Raw genomic sequence first — 17,963 nt, forward strand, 5'->3', positions numbered from 1 at the left:
AGACGTTTGATAACGTGTGCTGGCTCCTCCCTCTATGCCCCTCCTACCAGTCTCAGTCTAGGAAACTGTGCCCGAGGAGACGGACATACTTTGAGAGAAGGAAATAGAGAAGGAAAGTGGTGAGATTTAGAACCAGCACAACCATAACATGAAGAAAGCCGAGCTAACCAAACTTGAAAACAGGGACAGCAACAGCTGAACCAACAACAGTACGTAAACAAGTAACCATACAGGAAGAACGAAGCACCAAGCAGGCGCCCAGTATTCCCTACGGACTATGAGAAAAGGATGTACCGGTAGTTAATTAAAATCCTATTTTCTCTTACGTCCTAGGGGATACTTGGAATTTAGTACCATGGGGAAGTACCAAAGCTCCCAAACTGAGTGGGAGAGTGCTGAGGTTCCTGCAGAACAGATTGACCAAACTGAAGGTCTTCAGAGTCCAAGGTATCGAACTTGTAAAACTTTGCAAACATGTTCGAACCTGACCAGGTAGCTGCTCGGCAGAGTTGTAATGCCGAGACACCCCGGGCAGCTGCCCAAGAGGAACCCACCGACCTAGCAGAGTGGGCCTGTACAGATTTCGGTATCGGCAAACCTGCCCTGGAATAAGCATGCTGAATAGTGATTCTGATCCAGCGTGCAATTGACTGCTTTGAAGCAGGACAACCAATTTTATTGGCACCATAAAGAACGGACAGCGAGTCCGATTTCCTGTGACAAGCAGTTCGCTTTACATATACCTTCAAAGCCCGTACAACATCCAAAGACCTTGAATTAGCAGAGGTGTCAGTAACAACCGGAACCACAATTGGCTGGTTGATGTGAAACGCCAACACCACCTTAGGAAGGAATTGCTGACATGTGTGCCTTGCCAAGGCCAATTGCGTGACGGTCTTCCACGTAAGATACGTTACGTCCACCTCCTGTAACGGTTCAAACCAGTCCGATTGAAGGGATGTTAGAACCAAATTGCGATCCCAAGGTGCCGTGGGAGGCACAAAGGGAGGTTGGATGTGAAGAACACCTTTCAAGAACGTCTGGACCTCAGGTAGAGAAGCCAATTGTTTCTGAAAGAAAATAGACAAGGCTGAAATCTGAACTTTTATTGAGCCTAGGTGTAGGCCCACATCAACTCCCAAATGCAGAAAAAAAAGGAAACGTCACAGATGAAATTCCACCGTGGAATAATGTCTGCTATCACACCAAGATACATATTTCTTCCAGATACGATGGTAATATTTTGACGTCACCCCCTTCCTGACCTGGATCATAGTCGGGATGACCTTGTCATGAATCCCTCTCCTGGCTAGAATCAGCCGTTCAACTTCCATGCCGTCAAACGTAGCCATGGTAAGTCTTGATAAACAAACAGTTCCTGTTGCAGAAGATCCTCTCGAAGAGACAGAGGGCACGGATCTCTATTAGCATCTCAAGAAGATCTGCATACCAGGCCCTTCGCGGCCAGTCCGGAGCAATGAGGATTGCTTGAACCTCTTTCCCTTTTTATTCTTTTGAGAATTCTTGGGATCAGAGGAATGGTAGGAATCAAGTGCACCAGCTGGTATACCCACGGCGTTGTCAGGGTGTCGACCGCTACAGCTTGTGGGTCCCCCGACCTGGAACAATACGACTTGAGCTTATTGTTGAGTCGAGAGTCCATCATGTCGATTTGTGGAGACCCCCACCGACGTGTCAGCCACTGGAACACCTATGAGTGGAGGCCCCATTCCCACAGGTGTCTGCTGAGGAAATCTGCTTCCCAGTTGTCTACTCCAGGAATGAAGATCGCCGACAATGCCACGGCGTGTTTTTGCGCCCAGAGGAGAATTTTTGACACCTCGGACATTGCTGCTCTGCTTTTCGTTCCGCCCTGTCGGTTTATGTACGTTACCGCCGTCACATTGTCCAACTGGACTTGAATGGCCTGATTCTGAAGAAGCGAGGCCTGCAGGAGGGCGTGTTTATTGCAAGGACAACTTCCTGACTTGACCATCTTCCCTGAATCTGTACCCCCTGGGTGACTGCACCCCAACCTGGGTTCAATGACTTGAGGTTCAGAATCGGTCTTACCGAACTATCCGGTTTCGGTACTACAAACAAACTGGAATAGTAACCCTTGTTTTGTAGATGAGGTGGAACTGGAACAATGACCTGGGTCTGTAACAGTCTCTGAACGGCATCTTGTAAGGTTATCCTTGCCTCTTGTGAAACTGGTAAGCCTGATTTGAAGAATCTGTGAGGTGGGAGATCCTGGAACTCTAGTCTGTAGCTCTGGGATATAAGGTCTATGACCCAGGGATCCTGTCAAGATCTTGTCCAGATGTGACTGAAGAATTTTAGCCGGGCTCCCACCTGCCTGTCTCTCAGGCATCGTGGTCCACCGTCATTCAGAAGGTTTTGAGGAGGCAGAGCCTGAGCTCTGTTCCTGTGAACCAGCAGTCGCTGGTTTGAGTGGTTTACATCTAGCACCTCTGGCGGCGGTAGAATAACCTCTGGCCTTGCCCCTAAACTTGGCAGTCCGAAAGGACTGTAAATTGGGTCCTGAGAAGGCCTTCCTAGCTGGCGGAGCTGCAGAAGGTAGATAAGTGGACTTACCCACCGTAGCTTGTGAGATTCACTTGTCGAGTTTGTCACCAAATAAGGCCTCACCAGTGAAAGGCAGGCCTTCCACACCTTTCTTGGAGTCCGCGTCAGCAGTCCACTGACGTAGCCATAATCCCCTGCATGCCGACACTGCCATAGCTGTAGTGCGTGCATTAAGCAAACCTATCTCTTTAATGGCGTCCACCATAAAGTTTGCAGAGTCTTGTATGTGTTGCAGGAGTAAAACAATTTCCTCTTGAGGTAAGGTGTCTAACCCCTCAATTAAATTATCAGACCATTTAGCAATGGCTCGAGTAATCCACCCACATGCTATAGTGGGTCTCTGGGCCACCCAAGCAACTGTATACAAAGATTTGAGTGTAGTCTCAATCTTACGATCAGCTGTATCCTTTAGGGAGGCTGCACCAGGAACAGGTAGTACTATTTTACGTGAGAGCCTGGAGACTGATGTATCCACTATCGGTGGATTTTCCCATTTTACCTATCCTCAGGAGGCAAAGGAAAAGATGATAATAACCGCCTAGGAATTTGACATTTCTTATCTGGATTAACCCACGGTTCTTCAAACAGGGTATTTAGTTCCTTTGACATAGGAAAAGTGGCTGAGGATTTTTACCTTATATTAAAGTAACATTCCTCACACTCCTCTGTCACCTTATCAAGGATATTTAGAACTTCTCCGACAGAATCTATGAGAGCCTCTACAACCTGCAACCTCCCCTACCTCTATGTCCACATCACCCTCTTCCATTTCTGACCCTTCATTATCAGAGTCAGAATGCAGGATATGGGCCAAAGTACATTTTTGCGGACAAATGGTAGAGGACTGAGACGCTGGTTTGAGTCCTTTTGCATAAACTCAGCCATAGGCTGTCTTAAGTATTGCGTCTCTTTCTCATTATGAGATAATTTAGTAGAGATGGTGGAAATAATCACCCTAATGGAGTCCAGCTATGCTGGCTCTGCCCCACTAGCCTGAAAAGGGATACTACACTGAGTAGACACTAGTGAACCCCCTGGAGAAGAGGAACACTGTGCCTTACATGAAACACACTCTTTGCCTGACATATTGCAGCAGTGACAACACACACACAGGAAAGGTTAAATGCACAATTAACCCACAAAGAGCCCTTCCCGAGAGACACAGTGAGATAGAACCAGCAAACGGCGCCCTTATCGCTAAAGCCAAGCTTAGCCTGGTCGCAGGCTAAGTACCTAGATTAGGAACTTAGTACACTAATATATAGCTCCCCCCTGCTAAGACCCCCTGGTACCGCTGAGGTCATCTGGAGACTCTCCGGAGGAGTTGCGCGTCCCTGTAGTCAGCATCTGGTAAAATGGCGCCTGTGAGCTGCTGGATCTGCTCATAGTGAAGCCCCTCCCCTTCAATGGCACGCAGTCTTCCCGCTCTTCTTTATACTGGCTATATGTGTCTGAGTGCATAAAATGGAGTAAGCCCCCTTTTAAGCCTGTATTGCCAGTCTCTGTACTGTGTACTAAGTCTGGAGACTCATTCCGCCCCGTGTAGAAGCCGTGCATCTCCGTAACCTTATGCCACCATAATTGTCGGCGACCCGCTAACCGGGACGCCGGCTTATACTCACCACTCTTCTATCTTCTGGCTCTGTTAGGGATGGCGGTGTGCTGCAGGAATGTACGTTTGCCATGGTGGGGCTTGCGAATAGTTCCCTCAGGAGCTAGCATCCTGTCAGCAGGTAACGGGGCCATTAAGCCTTAGTGGGGTTGGGCCGTTCCCCTCCCCCTAAGTCCCACGAAGCAGGCAGGCTGGTGCCATCCAGTCCTGCCTGAAAATAACAAACTTTGAAAATAAATGCAGAAAACTCTTCAGGAGCTTCCAGAGATGTGACCGGCTCCTTCGGGCACATTTTCTAAACTGAGTATGGTAGGAGGGGCATAGAGGGAGGAGCCAGCACACGTTATCAAACGTCTATAGTGCCCATGGCTCCAAGTGGACCCGTCTATACCCCATGGTACTAAATGGATTCCCAGTATCCCCTAGGACGTAAGAGAAAATGGCCTTTCTCATCACTCCCACCATGGCCTGTTACAGGATCTTCCTCACCACTATCACCATGACCATTCATCTATTACTTAAAAATCCTCCTCTTTTCTCAGAACATTGGTGGTCATTCCGAGTTGTTCGCTCGTTATTTTTTTTCGCAATGGAGCGATTAGTCGCTAATGCGCATGCGCAATGTCCGCAGTGCGACTGCGCCAAGTAAATTTGCTATGCAGTTAGGAATTTTACTCACGGCATTACAAGGTTTTTTCTGCGTTCTGGTGATCGTAATGTGATTGACAGGAAGTGGGTGTTTCTGGGCGGAAACTGGTCGTTTTATGGGTGTGTGTGAAAAAACGCTGCCGTTTCTGGGAAAAACGCGGGAGTGTCTGAAGAAACGCGGGAGTGTCTGGGCGAACGCTGGGTGTGTTTGTGACGTCAAACCAGGAACGAAACTGACTGAACTGATCGCAGTGGCAGAGTAAGTCTCGAGCTACTCAGAAACTGCTAAGAAGTGTCTATTCGCAATTCTGATAATCTTTCGTTCGCAATTTTACTATGCTAAGATTCACTCCCAGTAGGCGGCGGCTTAGCGTGTGCAATGCTGCTAAAAGCAGCTTGCGAGTGAACAACTCGGAATGAGGGCCATAGGGCCTAATTCAGACCTGATCGCAGCAGCAAATTTGTTAGCAGTTGGGCAAAACCATGTGCACTGCAGGGGAGGCAGATGTAATATGTGCAGAGAGAGTTAGATTTGGGTGGGGTGTGTTCAATCTGAAATCTAATTTGCAGTGTAAAAATTAAGCAGCCAGTATTTACCCTGCACAGAAACAAAATAACCCACCCAAATCTAACTCTCTGCAAATATTGTATCTGCCTCCCCTGCAGTGCACATGGTTTTGCCCAACTGCTAACAAATTTGCTGCTGCGATCAACTCTGAATTACCCCCATACAGTAGATTGTACTTTCCCAGAACTGAAGGGAGATTTGGAGCATCACACTCGGTTGCTAGTAGCAGGCAAGTACATCGGAATCCGGATGACAGGTCGACCTTAATTAGGTTGACAGTCAATCGGTCGACCTCTAATTGTCGACATGCATTAGGTCGACATGTAAAGGATTGACGGTGTTTTTGGGCGACGGGTACAAAAGGTTGGTCAACACACATATGGTCGACACAGCTTTTTTTATAGGGGGGGGGGCATTTTTTTAAACTTTTTCATACTTTACCATTCACGTGGACTACGATTGGGAATAGTGACCTGTGACAAGCGCAGCGATAGCAGAGCGAGGCACCTTGCCCGCAGCATGGAGTGTGAAGTGGTGCACTAATTGGGGTTCCGTGTGCCGTGACAGTAAAAACAACACAAAAAAGAAAAACTGCTGTGTCAACCTTTTGGTGTCGACCATTTCGGATTTGGTTCAGAACCCCTGGGACACCCCTCTTAATGACTAATTAGGTACTTAGAAGTTTTTAATTATTTTTAATTGCCCAATAATGACATGTCATTTATGGGGTGAAAAAGTGCAAAATGATGCAAATTGGGGTTCAGGGTATGGGACAGGTATTAGGTATACAGGTATTAGGGACAGGTATTATTATGCTTTACGGGTGGGACAGGTGTTTTTAGGCTTGCAGGTGGGAGTCTTTTTTTTTTTTTTTGTATCATTAATTGACCCAAATATATACTTATACCCATTTTTATGTACCCCAAATTTAAGAACATTTATTTTTCTACAAAATCACTTTATTTCTATAATTTTTTAACTTTTTTAGAAAAATGCATATACAGATGTGTCCTTTTACATCTTTGCTCTGTGCGCTATAAGTCATGGTACACATAATGCGCGAGTGCCGTGTGATTCAGTAACACCAATTGTCATTTTTTGCGATTGTTTTCAGCGAAAATGCAGACACAGTGTAATGAAATAGGACGCACAAGCAGCTTCTGCTGATTAAAATGATATGCAGCATCCCTGTATTCTCTGTGTGACTGTATTGCAATGTTGCCAACTACCTGTGGCTATGACTGTATGTGCCAGCCAAGTGTTCACAGATATCCGTTTCCTATCATCCCAATCTGTGCTGAGTGAGGTCACTAGTTCTAGTGAGTTAGTAGACTATATAGTGATAGAGGGTGCCCCATACCCACTACCACCTTGTGGTGGATCTAATTGAGTCACAGAGCTAAGTGATCAGGGGCAGCCCAGAAGTTCCCGGAGTGCTAGACATGCTCACAGGAGGACGGGAAATGGGGACATGTCATGGGGATATTGCCCCATGTGGTCACGTTCCTTGTTATGTGTACGCATCTTCAGCATACGTACAGAGTACCCGGAAGAGAGTAACCCTACTTACACCACTGGATAAATATTGCTTCAGCCCCTAAATTTCCCTTCCATTGGTGTAAGTAATGGGCACAGTTGAACCAGCGACTTTTCTAGAGTAGTATTATTTCAGGCCACAAAAATACAGCATCCACTGCAGTGGCGGAACTAGCGAACGGTGGGTCCAGGTGCAACAAAATGCTTTGGGCCCCCCCTCTCATCCCGTCAAAGTCCACCCCCCTCCCCCCCAACTCCAAATTAGAGATTATTTGCATGGTCCCGTATTATATATATATATATATATATATATATATGCACAGTATATAAGTCCAACGTGACGAAAACGCATAGGGGTGTGGCCTAGCATGAAGGAGCAGACTGTGGTGGTGAGATCGCTGCTGGTTATTGCTCGTGGTACTATCCACATAATATCTGGTGTTAAACTTGTAAAACTTACGGTGGTTGAAACCGCCGCTTCTGGTACGTGATTTTAAACCATATGTGTGTGAAGAAAAGCTAAATACATTTTTATGAAACGGATTGATGCACTATGAGGCGCCCTTTCTTATTCTCATTTTAGAAATATATATATCTATATATATATATATATGGACAAAAACAAAAGTTCTCTTGGGGAGCTTTACCACCACAGATATACTTATATAATTATAAAATCATTTATTAAAAAACATGTATACTTTTATAACATGAATCACAAGATCACATATGTCATATGAGCAATACATTCATTTCTGATTGTCTGTTATACATGATGTTTTCGATCATTAGATGAAATACTTATTCCTCAGCATGAGAAAGTATGAATGATCAGTTCACTGTTTTTACGGAAAACGCACAATCGTTGAAACCCAACGCGTTTCGTCCCTTAGGACTTCATCAGGGGTGCAAATCTGGGTGGTTCAATAAAAAATATATATATCAAACAGTGTCCCTTCACATATATTTCAACTTCATGAAACCACTTCATTATTTAATAAAATTTTACCTGCTTTATATACAAAACAAATCACATAGAAATGCAAAGAAGGGAGGATATACTGAAAAAAAGGTAAGGAGAACATCGGAGGAGGAGGAAAAACATATGGAGTGTAAAGTAAGGATTGGATCCCTACTGAATGGTTCAAATTTAAATACCAAATATATACCATATAACTATATAGTTCAGTACACATCAATTAATGAACAGTTTACATAATGACCAAGGATGGCATCTAGTGCACGTGATACTTAATTGATTAAATGAAGTAATTGTACATATGTTCATTTAATCAATTAAGTATCACGTGCACTAGATGCCATCCTTGGTCATTATGTAAACTGTTCATTAATTGATGTGTACTGAACTATATAGTTATATGGTATATATTTGGTATTTAAATTTGAACCATTCAGTAGGGATCCAATCCTTACTTTACACTCCATATGTTTTTCCTCCTCCTCCGATGTTCTCCTTACCTTTTTTTCAGTATATCCTCCCTTCTTTGCATTTCTATGTGATTTGTTTTGTATATAAAGCAGGTAAAATTTTATTAAATAATGAAGTGGTTTCATGAAGTTGAAATATATGTGAAGGGACACTGTTTGATATATATATTTTTTATTGAACCACCCAGATTTGCACCCCTGATGAAGTCCTAAGGGACGAAACGCGTTGGGTTTCAACGATTGTGCGTTTTCCGTAAAAACAGTGAACTGATCATTCATACTTTCTCATGCTGAGGAATAAGTATTTCATCTAATGATCGAAAATATCATGTATAACAGACAATCAGAAATGAATGTATTGCTCATATGACATATGTGATCTTGTGATTCATGTTATAAAAGTATACATGTTTTTTAATAAATGATTTTATAATTATATAAGTATATCTGTGGTGGTAAAGCTCCCCAAGAGAACTTTTGTTTTTGTCCATTCTATGTGCAGTACTCCTTCTGACAGGGGGTACCTCTCAGTGGTTTGAGCTATTAGACTATAGCGCAATTAAGGGGTCTTAAGTTTTTCTGTTTTATATATATATATATATATATATATACACATATACACACACACACATAAATATACACAGTGGTACAAGTAGAAAAAAATTGTTAATTGTGCTGTGTGCGTACACCGAAGTCGCGCGCACGGCAAAAAATGGGTGTGGCCACATGGGGCGTGGCCATTGAAAATGGGGGCGTAATTCACATATGACCCAAATAGTGCAGTGCCAGATACACATATTGCCCCCACAGTGCCAGATACACATATGCCCCCGCAGTGCCAGATATGCACCCACATTGCCAAATAAACATGCCCCCACAGTGCTAGTTATGCCCCCACTGTGCCAGATACACATATTCCGTCACGATGCCAGATATGCCCCCACATTGCCAAATACACATGCCCCACAGTGCTAGATATGCCACCACAGTACCAGATGCACATATTCCCCCACGTTGCTAGATATGCCCCCACATTGCCAGATACACATGCCCCATACATGTTGCCAGATATGCCCCCACATTGCCAGATACACATGCCCCCATGGTGACAGATATGCCCTCATAGTGCCAGTTGTGCCCCCACAGTGCTAGATATGCCCCCACAGTGCCAGTTTAGATATTTTTACCTGCACGTTTCCAGGGGTTTCATGTACATTGCCAGGGGTCTCCATCACGTTGCTATGGGTTTCATGCGTGTTGCCATGGGTCTCCAGGCACGTTGCTATGGGTTTCCTGCATAGGTTTCCTGCGTGTTGCCAGGGGTCTCCTCCGCGTTGCCAGGGATCTCCTCCGCGTTGCCAGGGGTCTCCTCCGCATTGTCAGGGGGGTCCCCTGCGAGTTTCCAGGGTTCTCCTGGCCGTTGTTCCAGTATGGGAGGGTGTGTGTGGGCAAGCTGTATAATTCTAGCCCCCGCAGTGGATTGAGACGCGCTGGGCGCTGCAGCAGCGCTTCCGTACATTACAGTGTAAAAAAAAAACTTAAAATGCCCGCCCCCGGGGAGACAGGCGCTAGAGGTCAAATGTGACTTCAAGCGTCTGTCTCCGCCTTAGCGCGGCCATTTTTGGTGGGGGGTTTTACAATGCAAAGTACGGAAGCGCTGCCGCAGCCCCCAGCGCATCTCAATTCACTCACTGCGGGGGCTGCGGCGGCTGGAATCGGCAACTATGCTTTGGGCCCCTTGACAGCGGTGGGCCCCAGTGCAAGGCACTGCTTGCACTGGCGGTAGTTCCGCCACTGATCCACTGTATGAATATACAAGAATTTTAAAATGTATATTGCACGCCTGGGAAACTCGTGGCCCGCCGGGGCAGACTGCAGTGGAACAGTGGCCAGTTGCCTTGGAACCTCCCACCTCCCTGTGACAGTCTATAGCCTTGTCCACCCAGAACACTGTAATCCAGGAGACCCACAGTGTGCAGAATACTTGTACCGTTCTATGGCCCTCATTCCGAGTTGTTCGCTCGGTATTTTTCATCGCATCGCAGTGAGAATTCTCTTAGTGCGCATGCGTAATGTTCGCACTGCGCATGCGTCAAGTAACTTTACTAAGAAGAAAGTAATTTTACTCACGGCTTTTTCGTCGCTCCGGAGAACGCATTGTGATTGACAGGAAATGGGTGTTACTGGGCGGATGTACGGCGTTTTAGGGGCGTGTGGCAGGAAACGCTACCGTTTCCGGAAAAAACGCAGGCGTGTCTGGAGAAACGGTGGGAGTGCTTGGGCGAACGCTGGGTGTGTTTATGACGTCAGCCGGGACCGAAAAGCACTGAATTGATCGCACAGGCAGAGTAAGTCTGGAGTTACTCAGAAACTGCTAACTCGGTTTTGATCGCAATATTGCGAATACATCGGTCGCACATTTAAGATGTTTAGATTCACTCCCAGTAGGCGGCGGCTTAGCGTGTGTAACTCTGCTACATTCGCCTTGCGAGCGAACAACTCGGAATGAGGGCCTATATTCCTTTATGTGCAGTGATTTGTTTTGCATTGTGATAAATTACTGAAGCATTCTTACGGAAAGGGATTATTACAGGCTGACATGTATAATTTTGCTGGGCTGTTCGTTGTTAAAACAATTTGAATTAGTATGTCTAGCATTTGTTCCTAGGGGAGCTGAAATGAAACATTACAATCTGAAAATATTAAAGCTCTCCTGTAATTTATTTGTGAAAGTGCTGCTGGAGCTGAATATGGCGTCTGGCTGTCCTAATGGAAATGAATTAATGAGCTTGTGAGTGTGCATACAGGAGCCTCTTCCCAGAACTCTCTAGCAGGCTCATTGGGTTCAGCAAGATTATGTTTCAGCTGTGCTTGAGTCACTCGTTTATACTTTGTAGTTTGCAATTAGGCTTACGGCAGCAATCCATGGGAAAAAAATAACTTTTTTATTTTTAAACATACCCTAAATCATTGTGGCTGGTTATTACATATATTTTCCTTTGTTTGTTTCTTCAAGCTAAATTATAATTCTGCAGTTTCCACATAGTCATGTCATTACCATGGCAACCACAGTCACAAAGTTATTTTGTGGTAAATCCCCCCAAGAATAGGCATCTAAGTATTGGGTCCTTGTGTGGCTTATCTCCCACACCGTGACCTGCATAGTGTGGCCAACATGGCTGCCTCATCTGGTCTGCTCGTGGATGGGAGGAAGAATACATGGACCTGACGATTATGCTGGGACCCTACTCCTAGCGTTTGGACGCTGTAACCACCCATTTTGTGTCTTCTCTTCTTGGTGTAACCTATTCCACTCATAGTGCTGCCTCGCCATGTACCTTTTGTGGGTGGCATAAATAACCCATTAATTTATCACCCAAAACGTCTGCACAATAGGCTAGCATGGTCAGCTTTCAGGACCTGTCCAAGAGGCCCCTAAACTGCCTGACATCCTCCATCTGATAACAGGGATTCAGAAACATGATCGACAAGAAGCAGAACCATTGCACTTCTATAGAGTTACTCTCTCTTTGTTACAGTATGTGGCACAACAGGATTTGTTTGACAAGCATGAACAGAATGTTCTTCTAATTATGCTGCATAAGCCGCAATCAGGACGTGTTTGTAGGAAGAGTTTTATTGTTTTAAACAATTCCTTCTCTCTTTAAACTAAAGGCTTTTGAGATAACAATTTCTGGTGGAGAAAAGGGCTGTAACAAGAGGATCACCTACACCAACCCGTATCAGAGCAAGAGGGTGTACTCCCTGCATACAAACAGGCCAGATCTCCTGCAGTTCAAGGAGAACACATTCCAGGTAGACAACTGCATTAGCTTCTTCCTGCCATTCTTTTATTTGTTTTTGGTTTGAAATCTGTTTTTATTTAAAAGAAAAGGAGAATAATTCACCAGCCACTTTTAAGAGGAGTACAAACCCAATAATGGCATGAACATAGGACAAGCATCAAATGCTACACAGATGCCAGGTCTAGAGAAACCATGTTAGCCTAGAGATAGGCAAAGTATTGCAACATGTTAGCCTAGAGCAGGGGTGGGGACCCTTTTTTCTACCAAGGGCCATTTGGATATTTATAAAATCCTTCGGGGGCCATACAAAAATTATCAACTTAAAAATTAGCCTGCCCCCAGTCAGTAGTTATGCCTGATTAGATTTGCCCCAAGTCACTTGTTATGCCCCATTAGATATGCCTACTGTCAGTTGTTTTGGCCCATTAGATATGCCCTGTCAGTTGTTATGCCTCATTAGATATGCCCCCTGTAGTTATGCCCCATTAAATATGCCCCCTAGTAGTGCCGCTTACACACACACATTATAAGAAAGAAAAAAAACGCAATGCTCACCAGCCCTGCTCCTGCTTCCGGACCGCTGCCCTCCCTCTCCTCGAAACTATTTGAGATGTCATGACGTCTCTCCTATAGCGCCGCATAGCCACACATGTACGCTGCCTGAGCCAGAAGCTGGAGCTCAGGAGTGAGCTCCTGCCTCCGGCTGCTGCTTAGGAGCTGAGCGCCCGCTGGTGGTAAAATCTCAGCGGACGATCGGCATCTCCTCTCGTTTAGGTGAGCCTGGCCGGGCCGGATCAAGTGGCTTTGAGGGCCTTATACAGCCCTCGGGCCTGAGGTTCCCCACCCCTGGCCTAGAAATAGGCAAAGTATTTCAACAGTAATGGCATGAAATGAACAGCTTCGTCAAAGGCAAAAGCTGCAGATCTCATGGCCGTAGCAGGACGGAATTTTCTGTGTCTAGGCTCCCCCGCTGAACTTGTGATGTCACGACAAGGCGGTGTTTCCGCCGGGAGCAGGTAGTTCACAAGCACATGGACTGCCCTTAAGGAGAATCTGGGCAGCAACCCGAAATGACATCGCTCTAGGTTGCATGGTGGCCCTGACTGTCCGCAGTGGTAGTATCTTACAATTCCTACCAGGGGTTGGCTCTGGAAAAACCAACCGACTCATGGATAATAATCAGTAAAGAACGTGTAACACATCTGGTGTGGGAGACACCTGGCAATTTTTTGTAACTTGTGAGTAGTGGCAGTGGGCTGAACTGTGGGCATGAAATAAATACAGCTGGTCCTCTCTTGCTGTGTCGGGTCAGGAATAAATAATAATGCACAGTAAGTACGACAATACTGTGCAGTATATACAACAGTCTCTCTGCCTTCCTGCCTGCTTACAAAACTGCTGCAGTTGTATTAAGAATATTGGGGTAGATGTATTAACCTGGAGAAGGCACAAGGAAGTGATAAAGCAGTGTTAAGTGCAAGGTTATAATGCACCAGCCAATCAGATCCTAACTGTTAATTTACATATTGGAGCTGATTGGCTGGTGTGTTTATCACCTTGCACATATCACTGGTTTATCACTTCCTTATGCCTTATCCAGGTTAATACATCTGCCCCATTATACCTACAGTTCTGGCTTGGCTAACCTACCTTTAAAAGGGCCACACAGCTTTAAAATAAAATAATTTATTCCAAGATCATACCAACAGTGTTTTATTACTGTTGCCAATCACTGCTATAAACTAATGTCATATGTTTGTTGTAGAGTGCACGCTTGTTGTCCCTAGAACATGGGTAGTACATTGACATGCCTTGGATGCACGTCAGATATTATTCAGTATTCTGGCACCTGACACCGCCCCTTTCTCTCTCTTATAAGCAGAATATATGTATGTAATGCAGCAATGTATATTTCACTTTGTATGTGGCACAGTTATAGGAAAACTGGTGGTTTTTTCTATATACCTATTGTGACAGTATGAAGGTAATTGCATTACTGACACTTTTCTCTAACGTCCTAAGTGGATGCTGGGGACTCCGTAAGGACCATGGGGAATAGCGGCTCCGCAGGAGACTGGGCACATCTAAAGAAAGCTTTAGGACTATCTGGTGTGCACTGGCTCCTCCCCCTATGACCCTCCTCCAAGCCTCAGTTAGATCTCTGTGCCCGAACGAGAAGGGTGCACACTAGGGGCTCTCCTGAGCTTCTTAGTGAAAGTTTTAGTTTAGGTTTTTTATTTTCAGTGAGACCTGCTGGCAACAGGCTCACTGCATCGAGGGACTAAGGGGAGAAGAAGCGAACTCACCTGCGTGCAGAGTGGATTGGGCTTCTTAGGCTACTGGACATTAGCTCCAGAGGGACGATCACAGGCCCAGCTTGGATGGGTCCCAGAGCCGCGCCGCCGGCCCCCTTACAGAGCCAGAAGGCAGAAGAGGTCCGGAAAATCGGCGGCAGAAGACGTCCTGTCTTCAACAAGGTAGCGCACAGCACTGCAGCTGTGCGCCATTGCTCTCAGCACACTTCACACTCCGGTCACTGAGGGTGCAGGGCGCTGGGGGGGGGCGCCCTGAGACGCAATAATAAACACCTTGGATGGCAAAAAAATGCATCACATATAGCTCCTGGGCTATATGGATGCATTTAACCCCTGCCAAAATACATAAAAAAACGTGAGATAAGGCCGCCGATAAGGGGGCGGAGCCTATCTCCTCAGCACACTGGCGCCATTTTCCCTCACAGCTCCGTTGGAGGGAAGCTCCCTGGCTCTCCCCTGCAGTCACTACACTACAGAAAGGGTTAAAAAAGAGAGGGGGGCACAAATTAGGCGCAGTATTAACTATACAGCAGCTATAAGGGGAAAAACACTTATATAAGGTTATCCCTGTATATATATAGCGCTCTGGTGTGTGCTGGCAAACTCTCCCTCTGTCTCCCCAAAGGGCTAGTGGGGTCCTGTCCTCTATCAGAGCATTCCCTGTGTGTGTGCTGTATGTCGGTACTTTTGTGTCGACATGTATGAGGAGAAAAATGATGTGGAGACGGAGCAGATTGCCTGTAATAGTGATGTCACCCCCTAGGGGGTCGACACCTGAGTGGATGAACTGTTGGAAGAAATTACGTGACAGTGTCAGCTCTGTATAAAAGACAGTGGTTGACATGAGACAGCCGGCTACTCAGCTTGTGCCTGTCCAGACGTCTCATAGGCCGTCAGGGGCTCTAAAGCGCCCGTTACCTCAGATGGCAGATATAGACGCCGACACGGATACTGACTCCAGTGTCGACGGTGAAGAGACAAATGTGACTTCCAGTAGGGCCACACGTTACATGATTGAGGCAATGAAAAATGTTTTACACATTTCTGATAATACGAGTACCACCAAAAAGGGGTATTATGTTCGGTGAGGAAAAACTACCTGTAGTTTTCCTGAATCTGAGAAATTAAATGAGGTGTGTGATGATGCGTGGGTTTCCCCTGATAACAACTGATAATTTCTAAAATGTTATTGGCATTATATCCTTTCCCGCCAGAGGTTAGGGTGCGTTGGGAAACACCCCCTAGGGTGGATAAAGCGCTCACACGCTTGTAAGGGCTCTATCCTCTCCTGAGATGGCCGCCCTTAAGGATCCTGCTGATAGAAAGCAGGAGGGTATCCTAAAATGTATTTACACACATACTGGTGTTATACTGCGACCAGCAATCGCCTCAGCCTGGATGTGCAGTGCTGGGTTGGCGTGGTCGGATTCCCTGACTGAAAATATTGATACCCTAGATAGGGACAGTATATTTTTGCCTATAGAGCATTTGAAAGATGCATTTCTATATATGCGTGATGCACAGCGGAATATTTGCCGACTGGCATCAAGTCTAAGTGCGTTGTCCATTTCTACCAGTAGAGGGTTATGGACACGTCAGTGGTCAGGTGATGCGTATTCCAAACGGCATTTGGAAGTATTGCCTTATTAAGGGGAGGAGTTATTTGGGGTCGGTCTTTCAGACCTGGTGGCCACGGCAACAGCTGGGAAATCCACGTTTGTACCCCAGGTCGCCTCTCAACATGAGAAGACGCCGTATTATCAGGCGCAGTCTTTTCGTGGATAAGCAGGCAAAAGGTTCCTCATTTCTGCCCCCTGACAGAGGGAGAGGAAAAAGGCTGCAGAAATCAGCCAGTTCCCAGGAACAGAAACCCTCTCCCGCCTCTGCCAAGCCCTCAGTATACGCTGGGGCTTTACAAGCAGAATCAGGCACGGTGGGGGGCCGGTCTCAATGAATTTCAGCGCGCAGTGGGCTCACTCGCAAGTAGACCCCTGGATCCTTCAGGTGATATCTCAGGGGTACAAATTAGAATTCGAGACGTCTCCCCCTCGCCGTTTCCTAAAGTCGGCTTTACCGATGTCTCCTTCTGACAGGGAGACAGTTTTGGAAGCCATTCACAAGCTGTATTCCCAGCAGGTGATAATCAAGATACCCCTCCTGCAACAGGGAACGGGGTATTATTCCACACTGTTGTGGTACCGAAGCCGGACGGCTCGGTGAGACCGATTCTAAATCTAAAATCTTTGAACACTTACATACAGAGGTTCAAATTCAAGATTGAGTCACTCAGAGCAGTGATTGCGAACCTGGAAGAAGGGGACTACATGATGTCTCGGGACATCAAGGATGCTTACCTTCATGTCAAAATTTACCCTTCTCACCAAGGGTACCTCAGGTTTATGGTACAGAACTGTCACTATCAGTTCAGACGCTGCCGTATGGATGGTCCACGGCACCCCGGGTCTTTACCAAGGTAATGGCCGAAATGATGATATTCCTTCAAAGGAAGGGAATTTTAGTTATCCCTTACTTGGACAATTCCCTGATAAGGGTAAGATCCAGGGAACAGTTGGAGGTCGGTGTAGCACTATCTCAGGTAGTGTTGCTGCAGCACGGTTGGATTCTCAATATTCCAAAATCGCAGCTGGTTCCGACGACTTGTCTTCTGTTCCTAGGGATGATCCTGGACACAGTCCAGAAAAAGGTGTTTCTCCCGGAGGAGAAAGCCAGGGAGTTATCCGAGCTAGTCAGGAACCTCCTAAAACCGAGCCAAGTCTCAGTGCATCAATGCACAAGGGTTCTGGGTAAAATGGTGGCTTCCTACGAAGCAATCCCATTCGGCAGATTCCACGCAAGAACTTTCCAGTGGGACCTGCTGGACAAATGGTCCGGGTCGCATCTTCAGATGCATCAGCGGATAACCCTGTCACCAAGGACAAGGGTGTCCCTCCTGTGGTGGTTGCAGAGTGCTCATCTTCTAGAGGGCCGCAGATTCGGCATTCAGGACTGGGTCCTGGTAACCACGGATGCCAGCCTGCGAGGCTGGGGAGCAGTCACACAGGGAAGGAATATCCAGGACTTATGGTCAAGCCTGGAGACATCACTTCACATAAATATCCTGAAGCTAAGGGACATTTACAATGCTCTAAGCTTAGCAAGACCTCTGCTTCAAGGTCAGCCGGTGTTGATCCAGTCGGACAACATCACGGCAGTCACCCACGTAAACAGACAGGGTGGCACAAGAAGCAGGAGGGCAATGGCAGAAGCTGCAAGGATTCTTCGCTGGGCGGAAAATTATGTGATAGCACTGTCAGCAGTATTCATTCCGGGAGTGGACAACTGGGAAGCAGACTTCCTCAGCACGACCTCCACCCGGGAGAGTGGGGACTTCACCCAGAAGTCTTCCACATGATTATAAACCGTTGGGAAAAACTCGACAG

General features: G+C 46.2%; 1 protein-coding gene and 1 long non-coding RNA gene across 7 annotated transcripts in view; one reads left to right on the forward strand and one right to left on the reverse strand.

Moving 5' to 3' along the window:
* NPHP4 (nephrocystin 4) overlaps positions 1 to 17,963 on the forward strand; it is a 720,559-nt gene that overhangs the window by 693,026 nt on the left and 9,570 nt on the right. For all 5 annotated transcript variants that reach the window (XM_063943436.1, XM_063943435.1, XM_063943440.1 and 2 more), the window contains one exon: positions 12,078 to 12,218. In XM_063943436.1, the coding sequence (XP_063799506.1) occupies positions 12,078 to 12,218 (141 nt within the window). The remainder of the gene's footprint in view (positions 1 to 12,077; positions 12,219 to 17,963) is intronic.
* The window catches only part of LOC134966581 (uncharacterized), a 289,870-nt gene that overhangs the window by 246,243 nt on the left and 25,664 nt on the right, over positions 1 to 17,963 (reverse strand). The gene's annotated exons all lie outside the window — the stretch shown is intronic.

Source organism: Pseudophryne corroboree, chromosome 10, assembly GCF_028390025.1.
Source record: "Pseudophryne corroboree isolate aPseCor3 chromosome 10, aPseCor3.hap2, whole genome shotgun sequence".
In the NCBI taxonomy this organism is placed as follows: domain Eukaryota; kingdom Metazoa; phylum Chordata; class Amphibia; order Anura; family Myobatrachidae; genus Pseudophryne; species Pseudophryne corroboree.